A 23,809-nucleotide genomic window follows, 5' to 3' on the forward strand; every position below is an offset into this window, starting at 1 on the left:
ATACACCTACACTGAAGGCCCACCAGCAGACTGTTAAATCCTGGGCCCACCGAGAAACCTCATCACACATACTGTGCCATTCATCTCTATCTTGCAAACACTCACACATCTGAAATATTAAGGCGCTTCTTTTCAAACTGCTTCCCTTACCAACAGTTTCAAAATCTTTCACAAGTTTTTGCCAGTTTTTCTTCACTGTCCCCAGTCAGTACCGCATCATCTGCAGCCATCAACCATTCCACATTCCATTCACGGCCCATTTTCTTGTCCCACAATTTTTAACTTAAATCTAACTTTTTTCTCTTGACATACCACATCAAACCATCCATAAAGATATTAGACTAGCGTAAAGACGACACTCCTCTGTCTCAGTCCCATTTTTATAGCAAATCAGTCCCTTGCCCTTCCCATATTCGAGTACGTGCTTAGCTCCCATTGTGAGAACTTTCAATTATAAAATAATTGTCTCTCATACCTTACATGTCATCATCAAAACCTTCTACGTTGCTTCGCTGCCTATTCTACTATTGATTGCCAAGTCTATTTGTGCCACATACGCCTTTTTTTAGTCTTCTTTAAAAGAAAACTAGCTTTGTTTGTCCGTCCGCGCATTTTCTGTCCACCCTCAGATCTTAAGAACCACTTAGGCTAGAGGGCTGCAAATTGGTAGGTTGATCACCCACCATTCAATCATCATCCATACCAAGTTGCAGCGCTCTAGCCTAGGTAGTTTTTGTTTTATTTAAGGTTAAAGTTAGCCATGATCGTGCGTCTGGCAACGCCACAGGATAGTCCACCACTGGTGAAAGTTTCATGGGCCGCGGCTTATACAGCATTATACTCTGTACAGAAAACTCGATTGAGCCGAAGAAACTTCGGCGCATTTTTTACTTGTTTTATTTTATTTTCAAACTTCTCACATAAAAAGTTTCATAGCAATAGCTTTACCTACACTCCCTACTCTACCCAAACTCACACTATATCATTATGACCTTATAATTCTCGTTCTCCTCTGTCACCTTCGCCCTTATGCAAAATAATAATTTTACATTTAGTAAGTGGCATATTAACTGTATATACGCACGTAAGTGTGTTAAAGTACACATGCGCACATTCACATACATTTTCAAAATTCACCACATTATCTTGGAAACGTAGGAACTCTGATACTGAAGCAAAAAATAGTCCGTAAGGAATGCTGAACTTTGTGGGGTCAATGGCTATTTTAATACCAAGTGGCTATTCTACGAATACCAATGGCAGTCAAGAAGAAGACAAAGAAAGAGATTATTAATACATAATATTTGAAAATATTAAGATTTCCATGAAAAAGTAACTGGTAGAGTCGTAACTTATTTAATGGTAACCTGACATATCCAGCTATTAGTCCAGATTTTAGTAATTATCAATAATAAAATTTCAGGTAGAGAATGTTATTTGATTATAGTTAACTGACGTTGTCCCCTTAGGCAGGACGTCCCGCTGTCAGGTGTTTTTTCTTTGAGATTTTAGGCTGAGATTGTCAAGATGACTCCGATTCGCAATTGGACAACCCACGCTTGGAGGTCCCACTGGCGTCGCTCCGTCCCGGATCTTCTTGGTCTTATGTGCAGGAACCGATGTCTTGACCGTGGAACAGCCAGACGGTCTCGTGCGTCTATTTTCGTGCACAGAGCACAGACGGGGCATGACTTGACCCGCGGAGGAAAGGATGTGTCCCCAGGAGAAAGAAAGGACTACCAAGAGTGAGTCATGAGAAAGAGAGTCCTCGCCCATACTAAATATAGCCGGGATGGGGTGTCTCACACACGAGCTGGATATGTGCGATTCTCTTGTCTGGGTAGCCAAACCAACGCATGATTTTTCTTCTTTTTTAAACTGGAACTTAGTCGCACAGTGGCGTTGATGGGAGAGATTATGATTCATATTCCGATAAATCAATAGATAATGTGACTTTTCCATCGGGTACAAAATGGAAAAATGAACGTCAAGATCAACAGTCGATTCTTTCCTGACAAGCGGGACGTCATTTCTAATATCGGAAAGGGCGGGAAAATGACCGAGGTATATTGAGGATTGGGAAGCGGATGCTGCTGATGTACACAACGGTATCTTAATACGATTGCTTTATCTCTTATTCAAGTCTTAGATGGTCATCCAGGTCATTAACCCTCTGACATTCACGGAGGATTTGCTGTATGACGTCACGTGCATGATAAGAAAGCAAAACCCACTTATTGTATGTTTCTGTAAACGTAGACTACAATTATCTTTTTTTACCTACACGTCCCAGAGATGATGGATTCTGAGTGTTAATCTTCAGTTTCTCAGCTAGTTTTTTAAATTATTTTTTAGAAAACAGTTAATAGTCTCATAACCCTCTCCAACCTGAGTGCGACCCATCACAGCTGATTAACCTGCTGGTACATAGTTCATTGCTTAGGTCAAAAGAGGTGCAGTGAATTTTTCCCCCAAAGAATGAGTATCAGTCATTTTTCTCTTATAGGGTCGATCTTGGGTCTCTTTCTGGTGGGGTGAAGATTGCTACCACTGACCGACGGGGATAAGAAAGCATCATACTTATAGAACTTTCGAAACAGATTTCAGGGAAACAGATTTCAGGGAACAGGGAACATGGGAGAATGGTGTATTCTCGCTATGGTCATTCGGCATTTTGTTTACAAACAACACTCTAAGTAACTATTCGCTATTGACACTCGCTCCGTCAGTCATTCAGTTCCAAGTATAAAGGCAAGTTCACATGATCATTCGGAACGTCAGTATTTCCGTGAATGTCATTTCGACTGAACGTGCGAACAGCGGAATGATGGAATGTCAGCCACGAAAACCGTGAATGGTGGATTTCAAACTATTCTAAATTCCGTCATTCACGCGCATCATTCTTGTGGGCGGAACTTGCGGAATGAGTGATGGACTGATCGTTTGTTGTCTTGAAGAATGTCAGTCGTGTCAGTGCTCTCACGTTCCCTGTGGAATGGACTTCAGTTTTTCACCCAACGTTTGCCGTTACTTGTTTTTGAAGAAAATGCCAGCAATATGGCAACACCCGCTTTCTCCCTGTTGCTAATCCCGAGTTCACGCAAAACAATCGTGTACAGTACCACTAGAGTTGACTGATGAAAGGAATGACATTCCACAAAGATCGTGTGTTCTCAGGAATGACAACTTTCAAATACTGTCAATCCTGCGAATGCCATTCAATATTCATCATGTGAACTCTTAAACAAGGTGACGGAAGACCTTCGACGGGCTGGAGTAGTATGACTCACAGTAACTGAAGGGAATGTCCGCTTATGAAAGGTAAGCAACTCCGTCGTTAATGTCAAGTTCATTCATTTCTTTGTAACGAAATTCTTAGACTCACGGTTCTTCCCCTGTCTTCTCCCATATCCAGTAGGAAAGAAAATTTCTCATACTGAGGAATGCTGCGCTTGACATAGGTCTAAAGTTAGTCATCACAGGGTAATCCTCTTCTATGGTGGGCTGGATGTGATTTTCGTGTTAATGATTGGTACTACAGCAGAATAGTTGTGTACATGTCGTTCTGCAATGCATGAGGTAACGTTGGGGTGGGGGGGATGGGTTCAACGGGGCAAACTCCCCTGCCAGGTCAGGGCCAGGGATGCTAGGGTAGCCTAGCTTAAAGGAAGGTTAGGTTAGGATGCATCCCCGTTGCAAGATGTCTATATTTTTGGTGTGCAGCTGCTCTGTACTTTTACCAACATATATCAAGGAAGTCACAATATCATAAAATAAAAAGAAATCCGTTATCCAGACATAACCGATTCTGAAATAGCACCAATAAAACCTGGTTAGGTCATTATCCGTCGAAGTCGGACGTAATTTGCTTTAGACCTATACTCTCTCCGATGACCGTGCTAAGCGGGTTTTTACTCTAGCTGAGATTTATTTGGAATCTACTGTTAACATTTATCAAATTATGATACACAGTTGTGAAATAAAAAAAAAAAAGCCATGGTTCATTGAATGGCATTTCTATTACCTTGGAAAAATATAACCAACACACTGCCCAACTATGACAAAGTTGCTATTTAGTAATTGTCAGGTTAGTGTAAAATCATTTAGACCTATGTTCTGACATTTTAATTCAACTTCCATGCCATCTTACAGACGCAAGGCACACGCTTTAAGGGTTCAAATCGATTTCTTCATAAAATAATGACTAATCTTAAGAAAATTCGAGGTAATCCCGGGCGAGGACTGTTTCTCAGATCGCAAAAAACCGGTTTATTTTACGAAATCAGATCGGCACTTGGGCTAAGAGCGCAAATAGGAAATCAAAATGAATGCTGAGAGGAATATAAATACTTGTACACTCATGAAAGAGAAATAATAAAAAAAGGTGATGCAAACAGACTTGATACTAAGTTTTTTGAGAAAAAGAAAGACTAACGTAAAATGTAGGAAGCGAAAGGGCGATCTCAGATAGGCGTCCGCTTCGTAACGAACTTCAAGGTCATGTTCTTAGACCCAGGTTGGAACACCGTCACACCATGTATCTCACGGGGTTATGTTGTAATACCAAGGGAAGTTGCATGGTTGATACCCTGAAACACATGGTGTACGAAAAAAAAATACCGTCCCGAGGAAATAGAGCATGCAAACGCTTGAGGATGACGTCAAAATTTTAAAAAGACAACAAAAAGCTGTTCATTCAGATGAAAATTTTTGTTAGTCTCGCGGTAGGCGTGTTGTAATATCTCCGTTCGCCGAGATTTTGTGGGCTTAAATCGTGTTCTAGGAAACCCTTCAAGTTTATACACTTTCAGACTTGTCTTAAGTTTTCGAAATATAACATCTTATCAAAGCTGTTATATTTCAAAAACTACACTTTGAGGATACACCATTACAATATATGGTAGAAATCTAACTAGGTCTAGGCCTAAACGAATATGAGAGTTATTACTAATGAAGTGTGCTAGGTTAATTATTTTTTAGAGCTAGAGGATATGACATATTATGGACGCTACTGAAAAGATGTCTGAAAGTTGTTTTTAAGTTACAAATTAATCTTTTACAAAACAGAAATAGAACGTGTGAGAAAAATATTGACCAACAGAAACAGCGATGGAGAATAACCAAGGCGATGGCACATTGCGTTTGATAAAAGCTTGAAAGAGTTATGTTGCATTTTGGAAACTTTTCTTTTTTCAGCACATATCCAGATAGTTTCCAAGGTCTGAAGGCTAACAGCCGATTATTTTAGAAATCCCCTAGACTGGTAGTTGGTTTCCATTAGGCCCACGGTTCTAGAGCTCTATGTAGACCGTGATTAGGCCGAGCGAACTTTTGCCAACACAAGCTCTTACCTTAACGGTAAGTATGGTGAGGGTGTGAGAGGATGTAGGAAGCTTGGTGTCGACCGCCGAACTCTCTCCAACCAACAGTGACGGAATTCTCCTCTTGGATTATGTCTTTCCCTGTTTCTTATAACCTTTCCACCAAAAAGGCAGGTCCACTACCATTCTCCATCCCACCCTGTGCTAGAAAAAAGCATTGTTGCCTCTTGCCTCACCGTCCCATTAGATTTTGACATAGAGGAAAACATGCCTTATCAAAGATATAGTATCTTTTGTATATGGCAATCAAATCAGGCAAGTAGTTTCCGAGACGCAAAAATTACCATATGCCATTGTAGAGTCTGGAAGATGTGAAGCTTACCCCTTCACACTGCGGCGTCTGAAACTGGATACGTGAAGGTCAGCGACGTGTCATCGTCCTCATTGACTTATTTCTGAGGGCATTGACCTTCGGATTCGATTGGGAAGCAGGGATGCTTTGAAACTCGAGGGTGTTCTAGAGGAAATGAAGGGCAAGTAACCCAGATGGGCATAACGAATGCAGTACAAATGTTAGGACGCTTGGTATGTGAAAAACCAACCAATCCAATTAGACCTATTTTTACCTATTTCAGGGTTTAGGCCTACTGACATCACCAACCCTTAATAGCAAAGTTGCCAATAGCAAAGAGATAAATGATGATAATGAGTTTCAAGACTGCTGTTTTCATTCTAGATTAGGCTACCGTGTAAGGTTTAGCCATGCGGACGGTTGTCCGTCCGTCTGTCAGTCATATCCTGTAAGAGCATGACTTAATTTCCGATTAACAGCTTTGATTCCCAAAGCTTTTACTTGTGTAGCCGAAGGACAACTTGAGTCACTGGGCCATTTTTTTTTATTTTCCATATAAAGCTAAATAATAATGTGAAAAGAGGAAGATAATAAGGTTTACCATTTACAATTCGGGTATTTTCAAAATTCCTTTGTATTCAAAAGTGGTAATTCGCACCTTAGATTGCTCTCTCTGGTCAGACTTTGCTCACATCTAACAAGATGCAGTGAAGCAATAGTGAGAGGGGATCGGGGGAGGTTAGGGGTTAGGACGGATGGTGAGAGAGAGAGAGAGAGTAGAAGAGGATGGGGATGAGACAGGCAAACAGACAGGCAGACAGACAGGAAGTTATTGAGACGTAGTCTTGAGAGACTCTTATAAGAAGAGAAAGATTGCTTGGTCAGGTAAAACTGGCGATGCAACGACCTTGGCTATCGACAGAGGGAGAGAGATGCAACCACCTTGGCTATCAACAGAGAGAGAGGTGCAACACATGCACATTTAAACGAAAGGCACACGGGTTCCAATAACTATTTACAAAGGGCCAAAAGGTAAAAAATAAACAATCGTTTCTGAAGACTCATGATTTCGAAACGGATTTCAGGGAATATGGTAGAAAGGTAGTATTCTCGCTATAATCATTTGGGATTTTTTAAAATAAGCAGCACTCTAATTAATTAATATTTATTGACATTGTTTCTGTATATCATCATTATTATTATTTATTAAGAAACAAAAGCGATACGCGAAAATTTATTCGAGAAACCATTAACAGTTACCTGACGCATGAACAGGGCCGGACCACTGAACGACAATAAGGTTGACAGGGGGCTTCCAAAATTGAGCAAGGATGATGACAGTGATGATATGATGACGACGATGATGAATTCAGTGTGGAAACAAATATCACAATCAGTTTAATTTTTTATAAAAACGTCATTAGCTATATTTCATCTTGCGAATTGATCAGGCTCACCATCAACAAAACTATAACTATGCACCTTAATTATATTGGTAGGCCTATAGTATTCTCCCATCCTAATGATAATGATTATTTTGTCATTATAATCATTATCTTTATTATCAAAACTATAATGATCAAATTCCTCTATTACTAATGCATTTTTGTATTAAATGTAACACTGATATTGATCAAAACAATATTGATATCATCATCATCATCATCGTCGTCGTCGTCGTCGTCGTCGTCGTCGTCGTCTTCGATGTCGTTCAAATCATCATCATTATTCCCTGGCATCATCCAGTGTTAGCTATCAACGCTCATTATCAGTTACAACAAAATCACAGTCATATTATTCAATATCACAGTTTTGCCATCGTCGTCATGTAATATTTGTGCTTCGTCAAACAATAATTTAATTATTATGAAAACAATAATTCTGTCTTAAACTGTACGATAAACTACTAACTTTCGAACGGACCATCCTCCATTCCGAATGCGGTATATCGTATTTCGTGTTTTTCTTCAGATTAGTTAGTAGGAAAATGTGCATTTCAAAGCGCATTTCCATAATCATCATCACTCCACAAACCCTGTCTCACTTGACCACACACAGACGCGCCATCACCATTTCCGGCAGCGTATTAGGAATTTCTCGATTGCGTCCTTCGCCGCTTGAGGCCTCTTCAAAGCTCCGGCCATCATTTCTCGCTCCTTCCGTCTTTCCTTGCTCTCGCGTCTTTATCGGTTTCCATCCATCTTGTTTTGTGTTATTTATACTTATTAAGCCTTTCTTCTTCATTTGTATGGCATTCACGTCGTGCTTGTCTCTTTTTTTAAAAATTATATCTCGGTGTATTTCAGGATATTTTATTATATTTTATTATGACATTATCTGTAGGCATATATGCCGCTTCAGTTTCTCCTGTATGCATATCCTTGTAAAGATATAATAATAATAATAATAATAATAATAATAATAATAATAATAATAATAATAATTATTATTATTATTATTATTATTATTATTATCATTATTATTATTGGCACTTCCTATTACTGATTTCAATTTAGTACTTTAGCTGCAGTGGTTACTCTTGTTTTTTCCATTTGAAATTGGCGTCACATGGCTTTTGTCGACTGTTCTGCCAGATTTAATCGTGCGATGGTGTTTTGGGCTGATGTTACAAATACACATTCCCTATGCAACCACTTGTAGTATAACTGAAAATGGGGTATTCCTGAAAGCTATATCATAAGGGCTGGAGCATGCACGAACTGAACTGCACACTAACAATAGTCTCTACTAGATAACGAGAAACTCCGCCTAAAGTTATGGCTTAACAAATAGCAGTTGCCTATGGGTCCTCTCTAAGTTCCACTATTTCCCCGTACTTTCTTTTTCCTCTCCCAGCGGATACACCGGAGGTCTTGACCTCCTTTCCTACACTCTTTCCCTTTCCTAGCTCCTAGCAAAAGCCCTTTTGATTCTCAGACTTTTTTTTACATTTAAATTTCCATATTCAGCATTTCTTGCCTATTTTAACTTCTTGCCAATTCCCTCTTTATTCTTTTAGTTCATTTATCATCTCTTTTTGCTACTGATTTCTTCTAATTTACGAGCATTTACCTAGATTTGTATCCCAGGGTTTTAATCGCCATGACCGCATTCTTCGGTGCATCTACCTCTTCCTCTAACAAAGCTTTTGAATTCTTAAGTGTTTCAGCAGTCTCCTTGGCCTCTTTACTTCTCCATACCTTCCACTTTTCATCAGAGCAGCAGTTATTATTAGTATTGTTATGAAAGAGGATGGAATTACAACAGAGACCAGTGGGATAGGATGAAAATTGGAGGGCATAAAGCCAAAATCTCAACAGGGGCAGCAAGAGATTACAAACAACCCTTTAGTACCATCTATACATTGTGCCTTCCCGTAGGGAGGTAATGCCGCCAGTGAACCTCATGTGGTGCACTGTAGGCATTACTTAGGCTAAGGTTCTTTGCAACGTCCCTTCTGCACCTGGCTGCAGCCCTTTTCATTCCTTTTGCTGTACTTCCTTTCATATTCTCCTTCTCCCATCCACTCTCTCCTAACATTCGATTCACAATGCAACTGCGAGGGTTTCCTCCTGTTACACCTTTCAAGCCTTCTTACTGTTAATTCCCGTTTCAGCGCTGAATGACATCATATGTCCCAGCACTTGGCCTAAATTCTATATTCTATACTGTGTTAAGCGAGGAATGCTGTAAGCGGAATACCCTAGCGGGGCAAGAACAGTGTTTTACGTATTTTTTTAATTTTCGGGCCTCGCTATTAACAAAATGCTAAGATCTGTTGCAATGTTCTAAGCAATGATATTCACTAACTGGGTACGTGGTTACAGAGGCGCTTATGCGCATGTGTGGAAGCTACCTGTCATTTATTTGTGGCAACCCTTTCAAGTACAAACCAGGAGAATCCTTGTTTCACTGGTCGGAAGAGCAGTTGTGTAATTGCTACTGACACCGGGAAAATAAAAATAACGTCAATAGCGTTGCTGAGCTTGCCTGGGTCCAATATCCACTTCTGAGTAGGAAACAAAAAATTCTGGTACTTGGAAAAATCGGCTGAGTATCGTTCTTGTTCTTAGATTGGGTAAGAATATGACCGGTTGCCGGGTTGAGAAAACATTATTACTAGTTTTGAATTAAGGGGAAGGGAAGAAAAGGGGATGAATCTGAGATTAATAGTTAGGAATTGTAATGAGTTTGATACAAATGTGTCCGGTTGAAGATAAAGCGATGCGTATGGCATAGAAATAAAGTATACAGTAGTTTTTCAGTCATGCGTGCCTGATAAATTATAGAGTTGTTCTAAGTTTAAATTTTCCATAAGTGAAGAGTCAAGCATCTTGGTACCAGACTAGCCAGACTCCCTGACAAACTGGTTCACCCTTAGGGTGAAAAATAAGAAAGAAAAAAGTTAACCAGTAAAATCGTCTACAATTACGAAATATTGTAGCCCTGCGGAAAGAGTATATATATTTCTGGGAATCTTTTACGTAATAAGAATGTGTTAACCTGAGATGCACTTTACGTCACTAGGAATGTCCAGTGTCTTAACATGTGAGTCACTGGTAGACCTTCGTTCCCAATTCTTCGAAGAGCGTACTCTAATAGTTTTCTTCATACAGTTCCATTTTATTTTATAAAATTTTGTAGTTTAACGATCACCCAGCAAAAAAAGAGTATGAATTTTTATTTTTAAATGGAATTATATAAATAAATGAATTTAAAATGGTAAAATATATTTTTGTCTTTTATTTACAAGACTGAACGACCGATGTGTAAGTATAGAACGATGCCTCCACGGGGTAGACCCACTTTACTCCCCAGCAGCCCAGCATACCTAGCGTTTTCTAAGAAAAGTTGCCACTTGATATTTGTCGTCGCTACTGTCTCGATCGACCTTACATTAAAAGCCTAGGTCTCCTCTAGATTACCGTAAATGAATACCATTAATCTTACGAATCTTAAAACTGACTAGTCGCCAACTTAACTGCATCTGCAAATAATGCGGATGTGTTTCGCCTGGAAAACGTAGAAAATATACCGTGACGTCACAATAGCATCCACTGTATGATGCGTGAGTCATTCAGGGCGGCATCTTTGCTAAAACATGGTAGCTAAACTACATTCCATCCGTCTAAGTCATGCGAGAGAAAATATACTAAATTTTACCTCTAAAATCATACTTACAGGCTACGGTAGCTTACAAACAAATATGCACTGAGCGGAAAATTTTCCATTATTCTTGTCTCATTTCTTTACACACACTCACATACACACACACACACACACACACACACACACACACATACACATATATATATATATATATATATATATATATATATATATATATATATATATATATATATATATATATATACATATATAATGGCCGTAGCTAAAGTACAGGCACGTGATTGTTGCATAAAATTTGAGACTTCAAAATTCTTCCTGTTGAAGTTAGAGGGGCGTTCTTTTGTAAGAAACCTCTGTAGTGGTTCTTCCACGGCAGCTAACCTCGCTCAAAGTTATCTCCGTAACTGAACTTCGAAGTAATTTAGAAAAAACTGAGACAAAAATATTGTTATAATTCCTTAGTGCAATCTAATGCCCAATCCGAAGTGTTAACAGAACCGGAATTGACAAAACGTTACCAAAGTTTTTATTTTAATTTTTCAGTTGGTGGAAAACGAAATTATTATTTGGCCGAATCGTTTTGGCGCCAGAAGTTTAGAGCCGCTTGCAATTTGCAAAGCGTTTTGGTTGTAGAAGGGACTTGTCTCTTATGTGAATAATTTGCGCCTGTAAAAGCTAAACTGAGACGCAATTCACCGTTTTAAAGGTAAAACTATAATTATTATCGTTGTGTTATAAAACAAAATGACAGTTGTGGCCATACTACCGTATTAAAATGAAGTGCATAACATACAATAGCCGTAAATTCTTCTTATCCTAGGCTTACGCAAGCGTAATTTGCTTCCTGTTATATATGCGACCAGTAGGCCTGTGGAGTCAAGCAACGACCAATACTGAGATAGGTAAACCAAAGGTAACGTTCAAGAGCCAAGTAATGTTTCGGGCTGAGGATCAGTTTCTGACTTGTGTTTGAGAATCGGTTAGTGAGTTGCAGCGCCTATAATGGAACAGGTACTCTACTAATCCTGTAATGGAAGTCCCTTGATCGAGCTTAGAAAATGTCTGTCCGAGTACACATAGGCCTATGTGGGTGGTAGGCTGGGAGAAGATGCTTTATTACGTTGTATTTAATTGACGCTTCTGAGTTCTGGAATGCAGCCTAGGGCTTTTTTCTTTATTTATTTGTATGTATGTTGGTAAAGAAGGGCAGAACCTTAGCCTTGTCTTACAGTTTAATGTGGGACACTGAGGGTAACCCTGGTTAGGGATATGCATTACAGTGGTGAGGTGTTTTTGTAATTTGCACAATTCTTTTTTGTGAGTTGGGAAATTAATATGGTGCACCAGTTTCTTAGATAGGCTACCCTGTAATGGGATAGTTTTGGATGACCAGAACTAGTAATTGTTGACTCATTGTGTTTCGAACAGTTCACCCACGCCCTCCCCCCCCAAAAAAACACCACGCCCTCCCAAAAAAATGCTTCTAAATTAAATGTTTCATCAACGTTTCCTCTGTCTTGGTTATTTTCTTTGCTTGTATAGCCTATTTTGAGGTGTTAGTCAATAAGGAGTTGGGGCAGTTGTAGACAGTAAAGGTTAGGCTGCGTGGGTGCCCACGACATTGGAGTATGGTCCACACACACACACACACACACACACACACACACACATATATATATATATATATATATATATATATATATATATATATATATATATATATATATATATATATATATATATATATATATAATATATATATATATATATATATGTAAAATAATGACCTACCTTATTTTCCCATATTTTTGACAAAAATTTATATATATATATATATATATATATATATATATATATATATATATATATATATATATATATATATATATATATATATATATATATATATATATTATATATATATATATATATATATAATGTATATAATCTAGATATTTTCGTATTATGAAAAGGAGAGAGAGAGACAGAGAGCTCAAATGAAACCGCCTACATTACGAACAGTGATCGGATATGAAAAGGAAATGTATATTTGCCAGACTCATTCAAACATTCCATTTTGGCTTCGCATTTCCAAGGGGTAATTAAAGACACCGTTAATGCATAATGGTCTCCAATGAACAGAGTTCACTAAATGATTATTGGGCATTAGTGACGAGGCCTTTCCCTGAAGACAAAGCTTCTGTCAATTCATTAAACTCGAGCATAGAGCCAACGTGACCTACTTTACTTTTCTCGCTGAGATTTTAATGCTCGTCTTATTTTGGACACTTACACGGATGCTCCTGCCTGAATACACACACACACACACACACACACACACACACACACATATATATATATATATATATATATATATATATATATATATATATATGTGTATGTGTGTGTAGTGTATATATTGTTTATGTATGTATTTATATATATATATATATATATATATATATATATATATATATATATATATATATATATATATATATATATATATGTATTAGTGTAGTTGTGTGGCTCAATTTGGGGCTCGATTACGAAGGAAACGAAAAACTTACGTCTTAAAGGACTGAGTGAAATTTATGTAAGGGAAAAATGGAAGGTGGGAGAGAATCCCAGAGATTAGCAGTAGAGGGAAAGATTCAGTCAGTGAAGATGCAGTTACTGATCTGAACGGAGTGAAACGTGGGAAGACGTTGCCTAACGGGTGCGTCCTTGCGTCGGAGGGTGGAAGGAGGGAGGCAGGAAATGAGAGCAGTATCCCAAACAAGGTCTAGAGACCTTGATCCCAAACATCCCCTAGGGGGCATTGCCGTCAGTGCACCTCACGTGGTGCCCTGTAGGCATTACTTGTGGTCTTTGCAGCGTCCCTTCGGCCCCTAACTGGAACCTCTTTCATTCCTTTTCTGCTCCTCCGTTCATATTCTTTCTTCCATCTGACGTTCCACCCTCTCCTAATAGTTGTTTCACAGTGCAACTTAGAGGTTTTCCTCCTGTTACACCTTTCAAACCTTCTTACTGTCAATTTCCGTTTCAGCGCTGAATGGCCTCATAGGTCCCAGCGCTTGGTTTTTGGGCTAAATTCTATATTATATTCAGTTCTAGTATCCCAAACAGGATAGAGTAAAACTTGGTATATAGAGAAGTTTTAGCATAATACTGTGTAGATGAAAAGGTTTGAAACATTTTCTCTCCAAGGCGTTGTATTCTGTCATGAAGCTCTTTGATGGGAGAAGAGACCTCTGTGATGGGTTGAAATATTGTCTTCAATTCAAAAAGAAGTAAAAAAAAAAAAAAAATTGGGCATAATTGTTAAGGGAGAGTGATAAACACGAATTAACGTCTTTCTTTAATTCAGGGCAAATGGAGAGAAGCAGATCAAGTGAAGAAGGAATAATATCGCCAAAAAAGCGCTGTACATGAATTCGATGCTTCATGGAAACAAGAAAATAAAAATAACGCCTATTAAAAAAAAAAAAAAAAAGAATATGTCCTAATCACGAATGGGAAAATTCCTAATGAGAGTTATTTCATTTTTCATTTTTTTTTTTAATTTGAGCACATCGCTTCTTGAAACGACGTGTACCAAGAAGGACAAAACAAGTTTCGGGCCCTTCCTTACGCTTTTTGTGCAATGCCGGAAAATACGATTGATTTCGTCCTACAATGGACGTACGTAGTGAACCGGGAGGAAATGCTTCGATGAATGAAGGAGATATAAAGTAAAAATGAGAAAAACGTGAACTGGGGCAAATGCATGCATGAAGTAACGTAACTCATGAGCTGAAACAATTTTTCGAGGTAAAGGAATCTAGGAAAATTGTGATGGTATGACAGCTACACAAGACTAACATTTCATACACTCAGGAAGGGACAAGTAACTCAAATGCATATACTGTATAACCTTGAGGTAATCATTCAGGAATATTCCAGAACGCCTGGGAATATTCCTGATTTTTTCATAGGGTTCTTTGCAGCGTCCCTTCGGCCCCTAGCTGCAACCCCTTTCGTTTCTTCTGCTGTACCTTCATTCCTATTCTCCTTCCTCCATCTTACTTTCCACTCTCTCCTAACAATTTTTTTCATTGTGCAACTGCAAATTTTCCTCGCGTTACACCTTTCAAACCTTTTTACTGTCAATTTCCGTCTCAACGCTGAATGACCTCATAGGTCCCAGCTCTTGGCCTTGGCCTAAATTCAATATTGTATTCTCTTCTATTCCTGATTTCATACTTGCATTAATATCCTTTTGTTCTGCTGCATCGCTCAGCTCCGCCTGTACTATGGCTGTTGCTGTTATTAAAACTTTTGCCGCTGTTGTTGCTTTTGCTTCTTATTTTTTACATAATTTTGATGCGGTTTCAGTTGCTTGTTTTCATATGTTGTTGTTTGTCGTTGTGGTTTTTCGAGAGTTAACTGACTTGTATTGCTGCTGCTGTTGTTGTTGTGCTTTCTTTTTATTGGGTTTTAGTTGTTTTGCTTTTAGTTTTATGGTGTGGGCCTCTGTGGTTTAACTCTTTATTTTCCGCTGAATTTGGTAATTTACCTCGATGAAACCAAGTTTATACAGTTCTCTCATTGGATAAATGTCTGCACCTATCACCTATTTTTACTTTTCATCTCAAAAATATATTTCTACTATTTGATATATATATATATATATATATATATATATATATATATATATATATATATATATATATATATACACATATATATATATATATATATATATATATATATATATATAATATTATTATATATATAAATATTATTCATGTGTACATTGAGCATGCACTCACATAATATGTACACATGATGTGGAATTTTATGTTCGTCACATCACCTCATATATAATATAAAGGAACAAGTATTACAACAGCGTCAATTTGCAAAATTGGTTTTGATGCTGCTAGCCCATTTTGCTTCGTATTTTTAGTCATGCTCCGTCTAAAGTCATTTTGTTCTTGTTTTCCTAATCAGTGAATAAATATTTGATAGTTAATAAACTGTGGTGGGTCGTCGTCAGGATGGAGACGGGAATAACGGTTTGGTCAGTGAGTAGCAGCCAAGGGTTTGATCTGCATCTTGATCCGTTACGCAAATGTAATGCGTAACAGGGAAAGTTCATCGAAGGAGTTATAGTAAATTAAAATTATATTAATCTTATAGAATGACCTCGTCTATTTATTGGACAGTATTTTAATGTTCTGGCGTAATTTTTTAATCGTTCACGCGCACTTTCTGTAAAACAGAACAAATACGCAAATCCAGTGAGATTTAAATTCACACCGTGTAACGTATTAGCGTTAAGGTTATGTGTCAGCTCCTATTTGCTCATTTTATATAGCCCTGCCTTTCCAAAATCTATAAATTACTTTCCACTATTTCCTTTGTTTTCGTGTATATGGAAAAAAGAAGTTAACGGCTTTCTATTTGCAAATTACGTAGACCGTGCACCGACTCCCACGCCTCTAAGCAAATGTACTTTCTTCTTCCTCCCAGACGTGGGATCACAGGGCCAAATGTTTTACCGTTGGGGTGCACGAAGCGTTTTCAGTTTTTCAGCATTTTCCGCATATTCATCTCCCAGGTATAGGACGATGTTTTTCTTGGTTTGTCTTGGTTTTGTGAAACTGCGTTTGTCTCCTGGTGACTAGAGACAGTTGAAATGTTTGGAGCGCTATCTCTTCTTGCAAGCAGGGTAAATTCAGTTCCGAGGTGTTCTTAATGCTTTACATTATGCAGACATGTATTCCCTTAAAGGGGGTGGATCTCAAGTAAAGAAAAGGCAACGATCGCTGCTACATTCACAGCTGGACAGCTGTATGTGGTACATGAATCCGCTGTGCAGTCCCGTAGGGGGGTAGTGCCGTCAGTGCATCTCATGTGGTGCACTGCAGGCATTACTTAAGGTTCTTTTCAGCGTGCCTTCGGCCCGTAGCTGCAACCCTTTTCATTCCTCTTACTGTATCTCCGTTTATATTCTCTTTCTTCCATCTTACTTTCCACACTCTCTTAACAGTTGATTCATAGTGCAACTGCGAGGTTTTCCTCCTGTTACACCTGTCAAGCCTTTTTACCGTCAATTTCCGTTTCAGCACTGAATGACCTCATAGGTCCCAGCGCTGCGCACAGACTTCCACAACCTTTATGCCTACATATACAACAGTGCAGAAATCAAAGTCCAACGTTTGTCTTCAGGAAATATAGAGGAAACATATATCTTGTTCTTTCGGTTACTGCGACCGCAAACTGAACAGTTATTCAGCTTTTGCTTGTGCTTTTTGGGGGTCCTCTTTTTTTTTTTTTTTACTACAAGGCATTAACGGGTTTTTACGCCAAGCCAGAAGTTGTCGTTGCTCTTTTTTTCGGGGCCTTAATTTTTGTTAATACAAAGGCATTAACTTACGCGTTTTTACGCCACGTCAGAGGTTGCCTTTGCTTTTGTTTTTGCTTTTTGGGGGCTTAATTTTTATTTGTTACAAAGACATTAACTTATAGGGGTTTCTACGGCACACCAGAGGTTACATTTGTTTTTTTTTTTTTTTTTTTTTTTTTGAGGCTTAATTTTTATTTATTACAAAGACATTAACCTAGGGGTTTTTACGCCACGCCAGAGGTTGCCGCCTTTGCAATTTATCGTGGTAGTCTTTGATAAGATTGATTTTATTCACGTATGTCTTCCCAGTCATCATCTGTAAGGAAGCGCCATTCTGGACAACTGTATGGCAGGTAATAGTACAAATTAATTTTGTGCAATGTTGCCTGTCTTTCGTCATCGTTGAAAAATGGGAGTAATTTTGTATCCGACTCACGATGAGTTTTGGTGACTACTTCATGGAACAAATAGCCAGTGTACAACTGCTCTGTATCTCGATCAATGCGTAGTTGTCTCGTTAATACGCGGGACAACCTGCCAACGCTTGTTAGATGACCTACGATGAGAACGCATGGTTGTTTCTGTGGATTTTTCTGGCCCACGTGTCGGAGAATGTGTCCGGTCACCAGTCCTTGCCTGCAGTGAGATTACTCATTGGTTTCGTTAGTTGGTATGCTATTCATGCCCATGTAAGGCACGTAGTTGGGTGCAATATCATAATATCCATTCTTGCTCAACTGTTCAGCTCTTAAATGGCGGCAGGGAAAGACTGGGCTCGAAGAGGCCAGGTTCAATGTGTAGGGGATGAGATCTTTTGATGCCCGCTCCCCGTGAAATACCGCCTGAAGTCTGGATACAGCGGAAGTCTGGGGAGCATTAAATTTTGATTGGTGTACTGTATACCCAGACATATCCATGCTTTTCCCAAGCTGAATTCCAGAAACTGTAAGAGGAGTATCTTTTAGGTAGTCCTTCAAGTTTCTTCGGCGGGGCAGAGACTGATGCGCGTAACCTTGGTAATGGTCGAAAATACCCCGTACCTCGAGATCTAATCGACGTCCGTGGCGCGTAACAGTGAACGTCCTCACGTTTACTTTCTGAACAGTATTTAACCTATGAGGGTTATAGACCTTTTCCCAATCTTGCACAGGATTTAATCTCGCAGGGTTCTGAGCCTCTTCCCAATTTGTATGTTCGGGTGGTGAGATTCACAGCCCATTTCGTGGAAGTAGAAACCCTGCCTCGCCTTTTGTCGTGTTTTTGTAAACTTGGCATGTAAATCGTCTTCTCCAGTCAAGTCCTGTTCCTTTTTTCTTCGTAACTCAGTATCTGTCGAACGTGAGTTATCCTTCAAATCGCCCATTATATTTTCTAAGCACTGTTTTTGTGCCTTTTCCAGTTCCCGTTACTTTTCCAAATTGTCCTGTTTCAGCATTTTTGTCTCCTTGCGTGGTTGAAGGATTTCATTATCCTTCTCTGCTTTCCGTGTCTCAATAACTGAGACGCCCTCTTCAAATTTTCTGAACAGATGTTCCATTTTTTCTTGAAGATATGCTGTCCATGTCTCAGTAATTGGGACGCTTTCTTGGAACTTTCTTGTCGGATGTTCTATTTTTCCCTGAAGATCTGCTTTCCATTTCTCAGTGATTGAGATGCCTTCTTCAAACTTTCTTGTGAGATGGCAGCTATTTTCCTGTCCTTTTCCTGCTCCTGGTATAGGTTTCCTTGATTTTTGGTTAGGTGCCTTTTCGTTGTTGATATTTCGTTGAGAGTGGGAAACACAATTTTCAGGCCCATTCAAATTACGGGATCCAGATTTGTCCGAATCATATATATATATATATATATATATATATATATATATATATATATATATATATATATATATATATATATATATATATATATATATATATATATATATACATATACATATATAAGTGTGTGTGTGTGTATGTATATATAATACGTTGAGGAGAAATTGTATTTCTCCAGTCTAATACACAGTCAATCGATTAATAATTTATTTATTTTTATTTCTAAGTTTTTACTTATTTTTTATTATTTTCATTTATTTATTTTTATTTACTTTGATTTTTATGTTTTTATTTATTGATTAAATTATTTTTATCTACAATTTAACATTGTAATAATGCACTCTTGAAAGGCTAAAAGATATTTTCAGAAATCAATTACAAGCATTGAGATATCTTAAACTGGCACAATCATTTCAGGTTTCCTCAATCATCTGTTATAACCCACCTAACATGTTACTTCTTTTTACATGTATACAAGATTTCGAGGTAGCACGATTGAAAAATAATTATTTCAGACCAATTCAAAATAGTAATAAACTTTTGGCAGTGCTCTTCATCATTCACTTCTAAGCTCTGCAACCTTTCGTTTCCTCAGTGTTCCCAAGGTAAAGAGATTTAGTTTTCTGTAAGGGACAAGTCACTTTCTATCAGTGTGTTATCTCGTAAAACAAGATCAATTAGTTCTGCCTGTCTCAGTTCTCCATCTTCGCGAAAAAGATCACTATTTTCTATCGGTTAGGAGCGAACTATTATTCACCAGAAGGTTCGACCTCCCAGACATCATCATCAATATTCCAAGTTTCATTATTTCATATGTACATCTTTGCCCGTCTCAGTTCCACATTCTCTTGACAGTTTCCTGATATCTGTCTTGAATCGTAGCCTAACTTTCCTGAAAGTTTGATCAAAACCCTCAAATCGTTGAAAACGTTGTGATACTTAAAATATAATTATAATGATCTTTTGTTATTTCGTATTTCTAAAGACATGAGTTTCTTGAAGTAAATTTCATTTAACCAAGAAAGTTTATCCTTGTATATATTACCTTCTGTTATATAGTTTTTTTTAAATTACCAATCAACTGATCCCACCTGTTCAATTTTTAAAGGACGCATTCACGCAATGTTTAAATTTTAGCAAAATGTATTTTTTTAAGCTTTAGAAATCTGATATAAATAGACATAAATTTAACTTTGCATGATTCAACCTAAACCAGCAGGCTGGAACTGTAAGGCAAGTCTTGTCCGTCTGTCTAAAAGGATAAAATAAAACTAACGCAAGGAATTAAGCCATGAAACCTTAGCCGACCTAATGCAAGTGAAGAAGGGAATAAGTCATAATTACCCTTGATCACCTAAGCCTGGATCCGGGTAAACAGATGTCTCATTCATCTCGCTAGTGGACAAGCCAAGCAAGCAAGCACAGAAAACCCGCTGTGTGCTTAAGTGACTGCTCGTTTGTTGCATTGGAAATGACACCCTGAAATAAAAATATCAGCGACTTATTGCAGCCGCTTTGCTGCACCTTGTTTTCAAAACACGGCCGAGTTGTTTCCAGATTTCCGAGACAATGTTTTTAATGTACTCTGTCATAATCAATTACCTCTTGCCAGACACTGGTTGTTTTTTCATTTTTTTTTTTTTTTTTTTGCAAGTTTCAGACTTGCCATTTTATAACGCAAGGTGCTATCCTTAATCAAACCCTCCTGTCCAATCCGAACTTTCGACCTAAATCAAGTGTGAACTTTCAGTAATTTTTTTCAGCAGAATCTATCTATCTGTCTATCTGTCTATCTATCTTTGCCAACGTCGTTTGCAAATCCATAAGTAACGTTTAAAGAAGAGAGAGAGAGAGAGAGAGAGAGAGAGAGAGAGAGAGAGAAAGCTTATTATTCTAAGAAGAGGTTACTATTTCTGTGCTGCAGTTTGTAAGGGATACAACGGTTAATACCACCAAAGCTTTTAGATTAAAAAAATGTGCCTTTAACACACACACACAATGTTATATGCACACACATAATTTATTTATAATTATATGTATATGTGTGTATATGTATATGTACATTTACATAATATATATATTATATATATACATATATATATTATATATATTATATATATGTATATATAGTAGAGTTCGTTAGTCTGCATTTCGTTCGTTATAAAAGAAGACTCTTAGAAAGTCTGAATTATCTCCCTTGTTTGACAACAGGACGAAATGCAGGTGACAAACTTTTGAGCCATTTTAGTATTCAAATTTATTTTACAAATTTTGAGAAAAGACAATGTACTTTTAAATGTTTTTGTGTATGTTCCAATGTTTTTAATATAGACAAAGTTGTGTTTGTAGCTTTGATCTCTTGAAACTTTATTTATATTTTTACATGTACTATAAAATTCAAATCTGGGATATCTACAGTATATTAATTCACGCCAATCGCAGAGAAATACATCTTGTGCATTTGTCGCAATTAAATCTATATTGATAGCGGAAATAATTTATCATTAATATTAACTGAACCAGGATTGAACCAAGATAAAAGAAGCACCATAGTATGATCAGAAAATGTTTGAATCATATGGTTAAAGAAAGTTTCAAAGATTCATAATTATTCAGAAGAATTAATAGCAGTAAAATTCGCTCTTCCTTATAACAGACAATTTTCAACAATAAATCTGTCAGTGGGATATACCGAATAGTTCTTTTATAAAGAATTCGTTACATAACTTAAAATTTCAGTTTAGGACCCGGGATTACACTTCTGCTCGTTACAAGCCTACGTTATAAACAAACTCTAACTGCATACGTCTCTTTAACCCGTGGGACCTTCGTAAAAAGAGTTGATATACCTGTCCTCTGCAAGTTTTTGAGATGAAGTTGCTGGCTTAATCCCGTTTTCCTCCCTGGCTGCTGCGATCCACCGCAGCTGACCTTATATAAAGCATTTAGTTACCTTACCGGTCAAAAGACTCACTACGGAATTTAGAAGGACGCCGTTCAAGCGTTTAGACCAAGACCTGGGACTTCTCACTGGGCAAGAGAGCGCCGTGTTATTGTTAGTCAAAATTCAGTTCGTCAGTCAACAAGGAACACCCAGGAGCAATTATTATTATTATTATTATTATTATTATTATTATTATTATTATTATTATTATTATTATTATTATTATTATTATTATTATAAGAGGGAAAACAAACTTGACCGTTGGGGAGTTCAGATCAAGCTTCGAAAAAGCTAACAAATAAAAGCGAGGGGGGGTGGGGGCGGAATCTGACATGAATGACGAAATCGATTTTCATTGCTTCTTTGTACATTTGGGAGTGTCTGTGTACATCGAGGTGCATGACTGCGCATGCGCGTCCACCCAACGGTGAAAGATGGTCGTTTGATTAACCTGACCCCTCCCACACAATGACGCTTTTTTTGTAATGTCCTTGTTCTTTTTTTTTTTTTTTTTTTTTTGCGTGCGTCTTCAGGGCACAGAAGCGTTTGGATAAATACAGTCGTCTTTCGTGTTTGTTTGGATTTCATCACATAATACCCGATTTTTTTTTTTTTACCTCTGGGTCCGTTTTACCGTTATGGCGATCAGTGTGTGACGTAACAGTTTTACATTTCTTTCCTCGAGCTCGTAAAATACAGTAAAATATAGTTGGAGGTGAAAAAAATAAAACTAATATGTGCTTACGATATTTTGCGTACTGAGAGCTGTTTGAAAGGAAAGATAGCGGGGAATGTAAATAATTAAAAAGTATTAGTGAAGTTTTAGGTACGAGAGTAAATAATAGCTCTTGAGATAAGAAGGTATTTCTTTTCCCTTTACTCTTATATAGAAATAAAGGTATGAGATAAAAAAAAATTACACGAAAAGAGAATTTAGAAATTTTTTTTTTCGATATTTTATATATAAAAGGAATGAGATATATTTAAAAACACTCATTAGTTCATGAAAGCAGAGATAACTGGAAATAAAATATCAAACCATTTATCCTGTCTGCTTTTTTGTAAATACCAAAAAAGAGTGGCAAGAGATACAGTTGAAATAAAGGGATCAATTTTACCACAAGAGGAAACAGCCTGTGAAGGCTGTAATTATCTTTCATCAGTTGTCAATTAAATATTGTTAGTTCTGCAGTTTCACAGTTGGACGACGATAAGTCTGAACGCAGAGTTGATCATACACTATACATAAATTTCTGACTCACACCAGGATCGAACCCGGGTCTTTCAATTAAAGGGCAAGGGCGCCACCTGAAAGACCTGGGTACCATCCCGTGAGTCAGAAATTTATTTCTGTTCCACACGTGATTGTGTGTTGATTACTTCTATATTATATATATGTATATATATACTGTGTATATATACATACATATATATAAATATATTATATGTATAATATATTTATATATATGTATGTTGTTTATATATATATATATATTATATATATATATATATATATATATATATATATATATATATATATATATATATATATATATATATATATATATATATATATATCCCCCATAGGGGTAGTGCCTTCAATGCACTTCACGCGCGGTGCACTGTAGGCTTTGCTTAAGGTTCTTTGCAGCGTCCCTTCGGCCCCAAGCTTCAACCACTTTCATTCATTTTACTGTACCTCCACTCATATTCTTTCTTCCATCTTACTTTCCACCCTTCTCTAACAATTGTATCATAGTGCAACTACGAGGGTTTTTCCTGTTACAGCTTTCAAACCTTTCTGCTTTCAGTTTTCCTTTCAGCGCTGAATGACTTCATAGGTCCCAAGGG

The 23,809-nt window shown here is 37.5% G+C and overlaps 2 protein-coding genes across 2 annotated transcripts in view; one reads left to right on the forward strand and one right to left on the reverse strand.

The window, feature by feature from the left end:
* LOC136851092 (uncharacterized) overlaps positions 1 to 7,412 on the reverse strand; it is an 18,369-nt gene extending 10,957 nt beyond the window's left edge. Inside the window, exon 1 of the mRNA XM_067125063.1 lies at positions 7,296 to 7,412. Within this exon, the coding sequence (XP_066981164.1) occupies positions 7,296 to 7,412 (117 nt within the window). The remainder of the gene's footprint in view (positions 1 to 7,295) is intronic.
* Positions 3,070 to 23,809, forward strand: part of eIF2Bdelta (eukaryotic translation initiation factor 2B subunit delta) — a 52,280-nt gene continuing 31,540 nt past the window's right edge. Inside the window, exon 1 of the mRNA XM_067125780.1 lies at positions 3,070 to 3,321. The gene's annotated coding sequence lies outside the window, so the exon portion shown is untranslated. The remainder of the gene's footprint in view (positions 3,322 to 23,809) is intronic.

The sequence above is a fragment of the Macrobrachium rosenbergii genome, chromosome 23, assembly GCF_040412425.1.
Source record: "Macrobrachium rosenbergii isolate ZJJX-2024 chromosome 23, ASM4041242v1, whole genome shotgun sequence".
NCBI lineage: Eukaryota > Metazoa > Arthropoda > Malacostraca > Decapoda > Palaemonidae > Macrobrachium > Macrobrachium rosenbergii.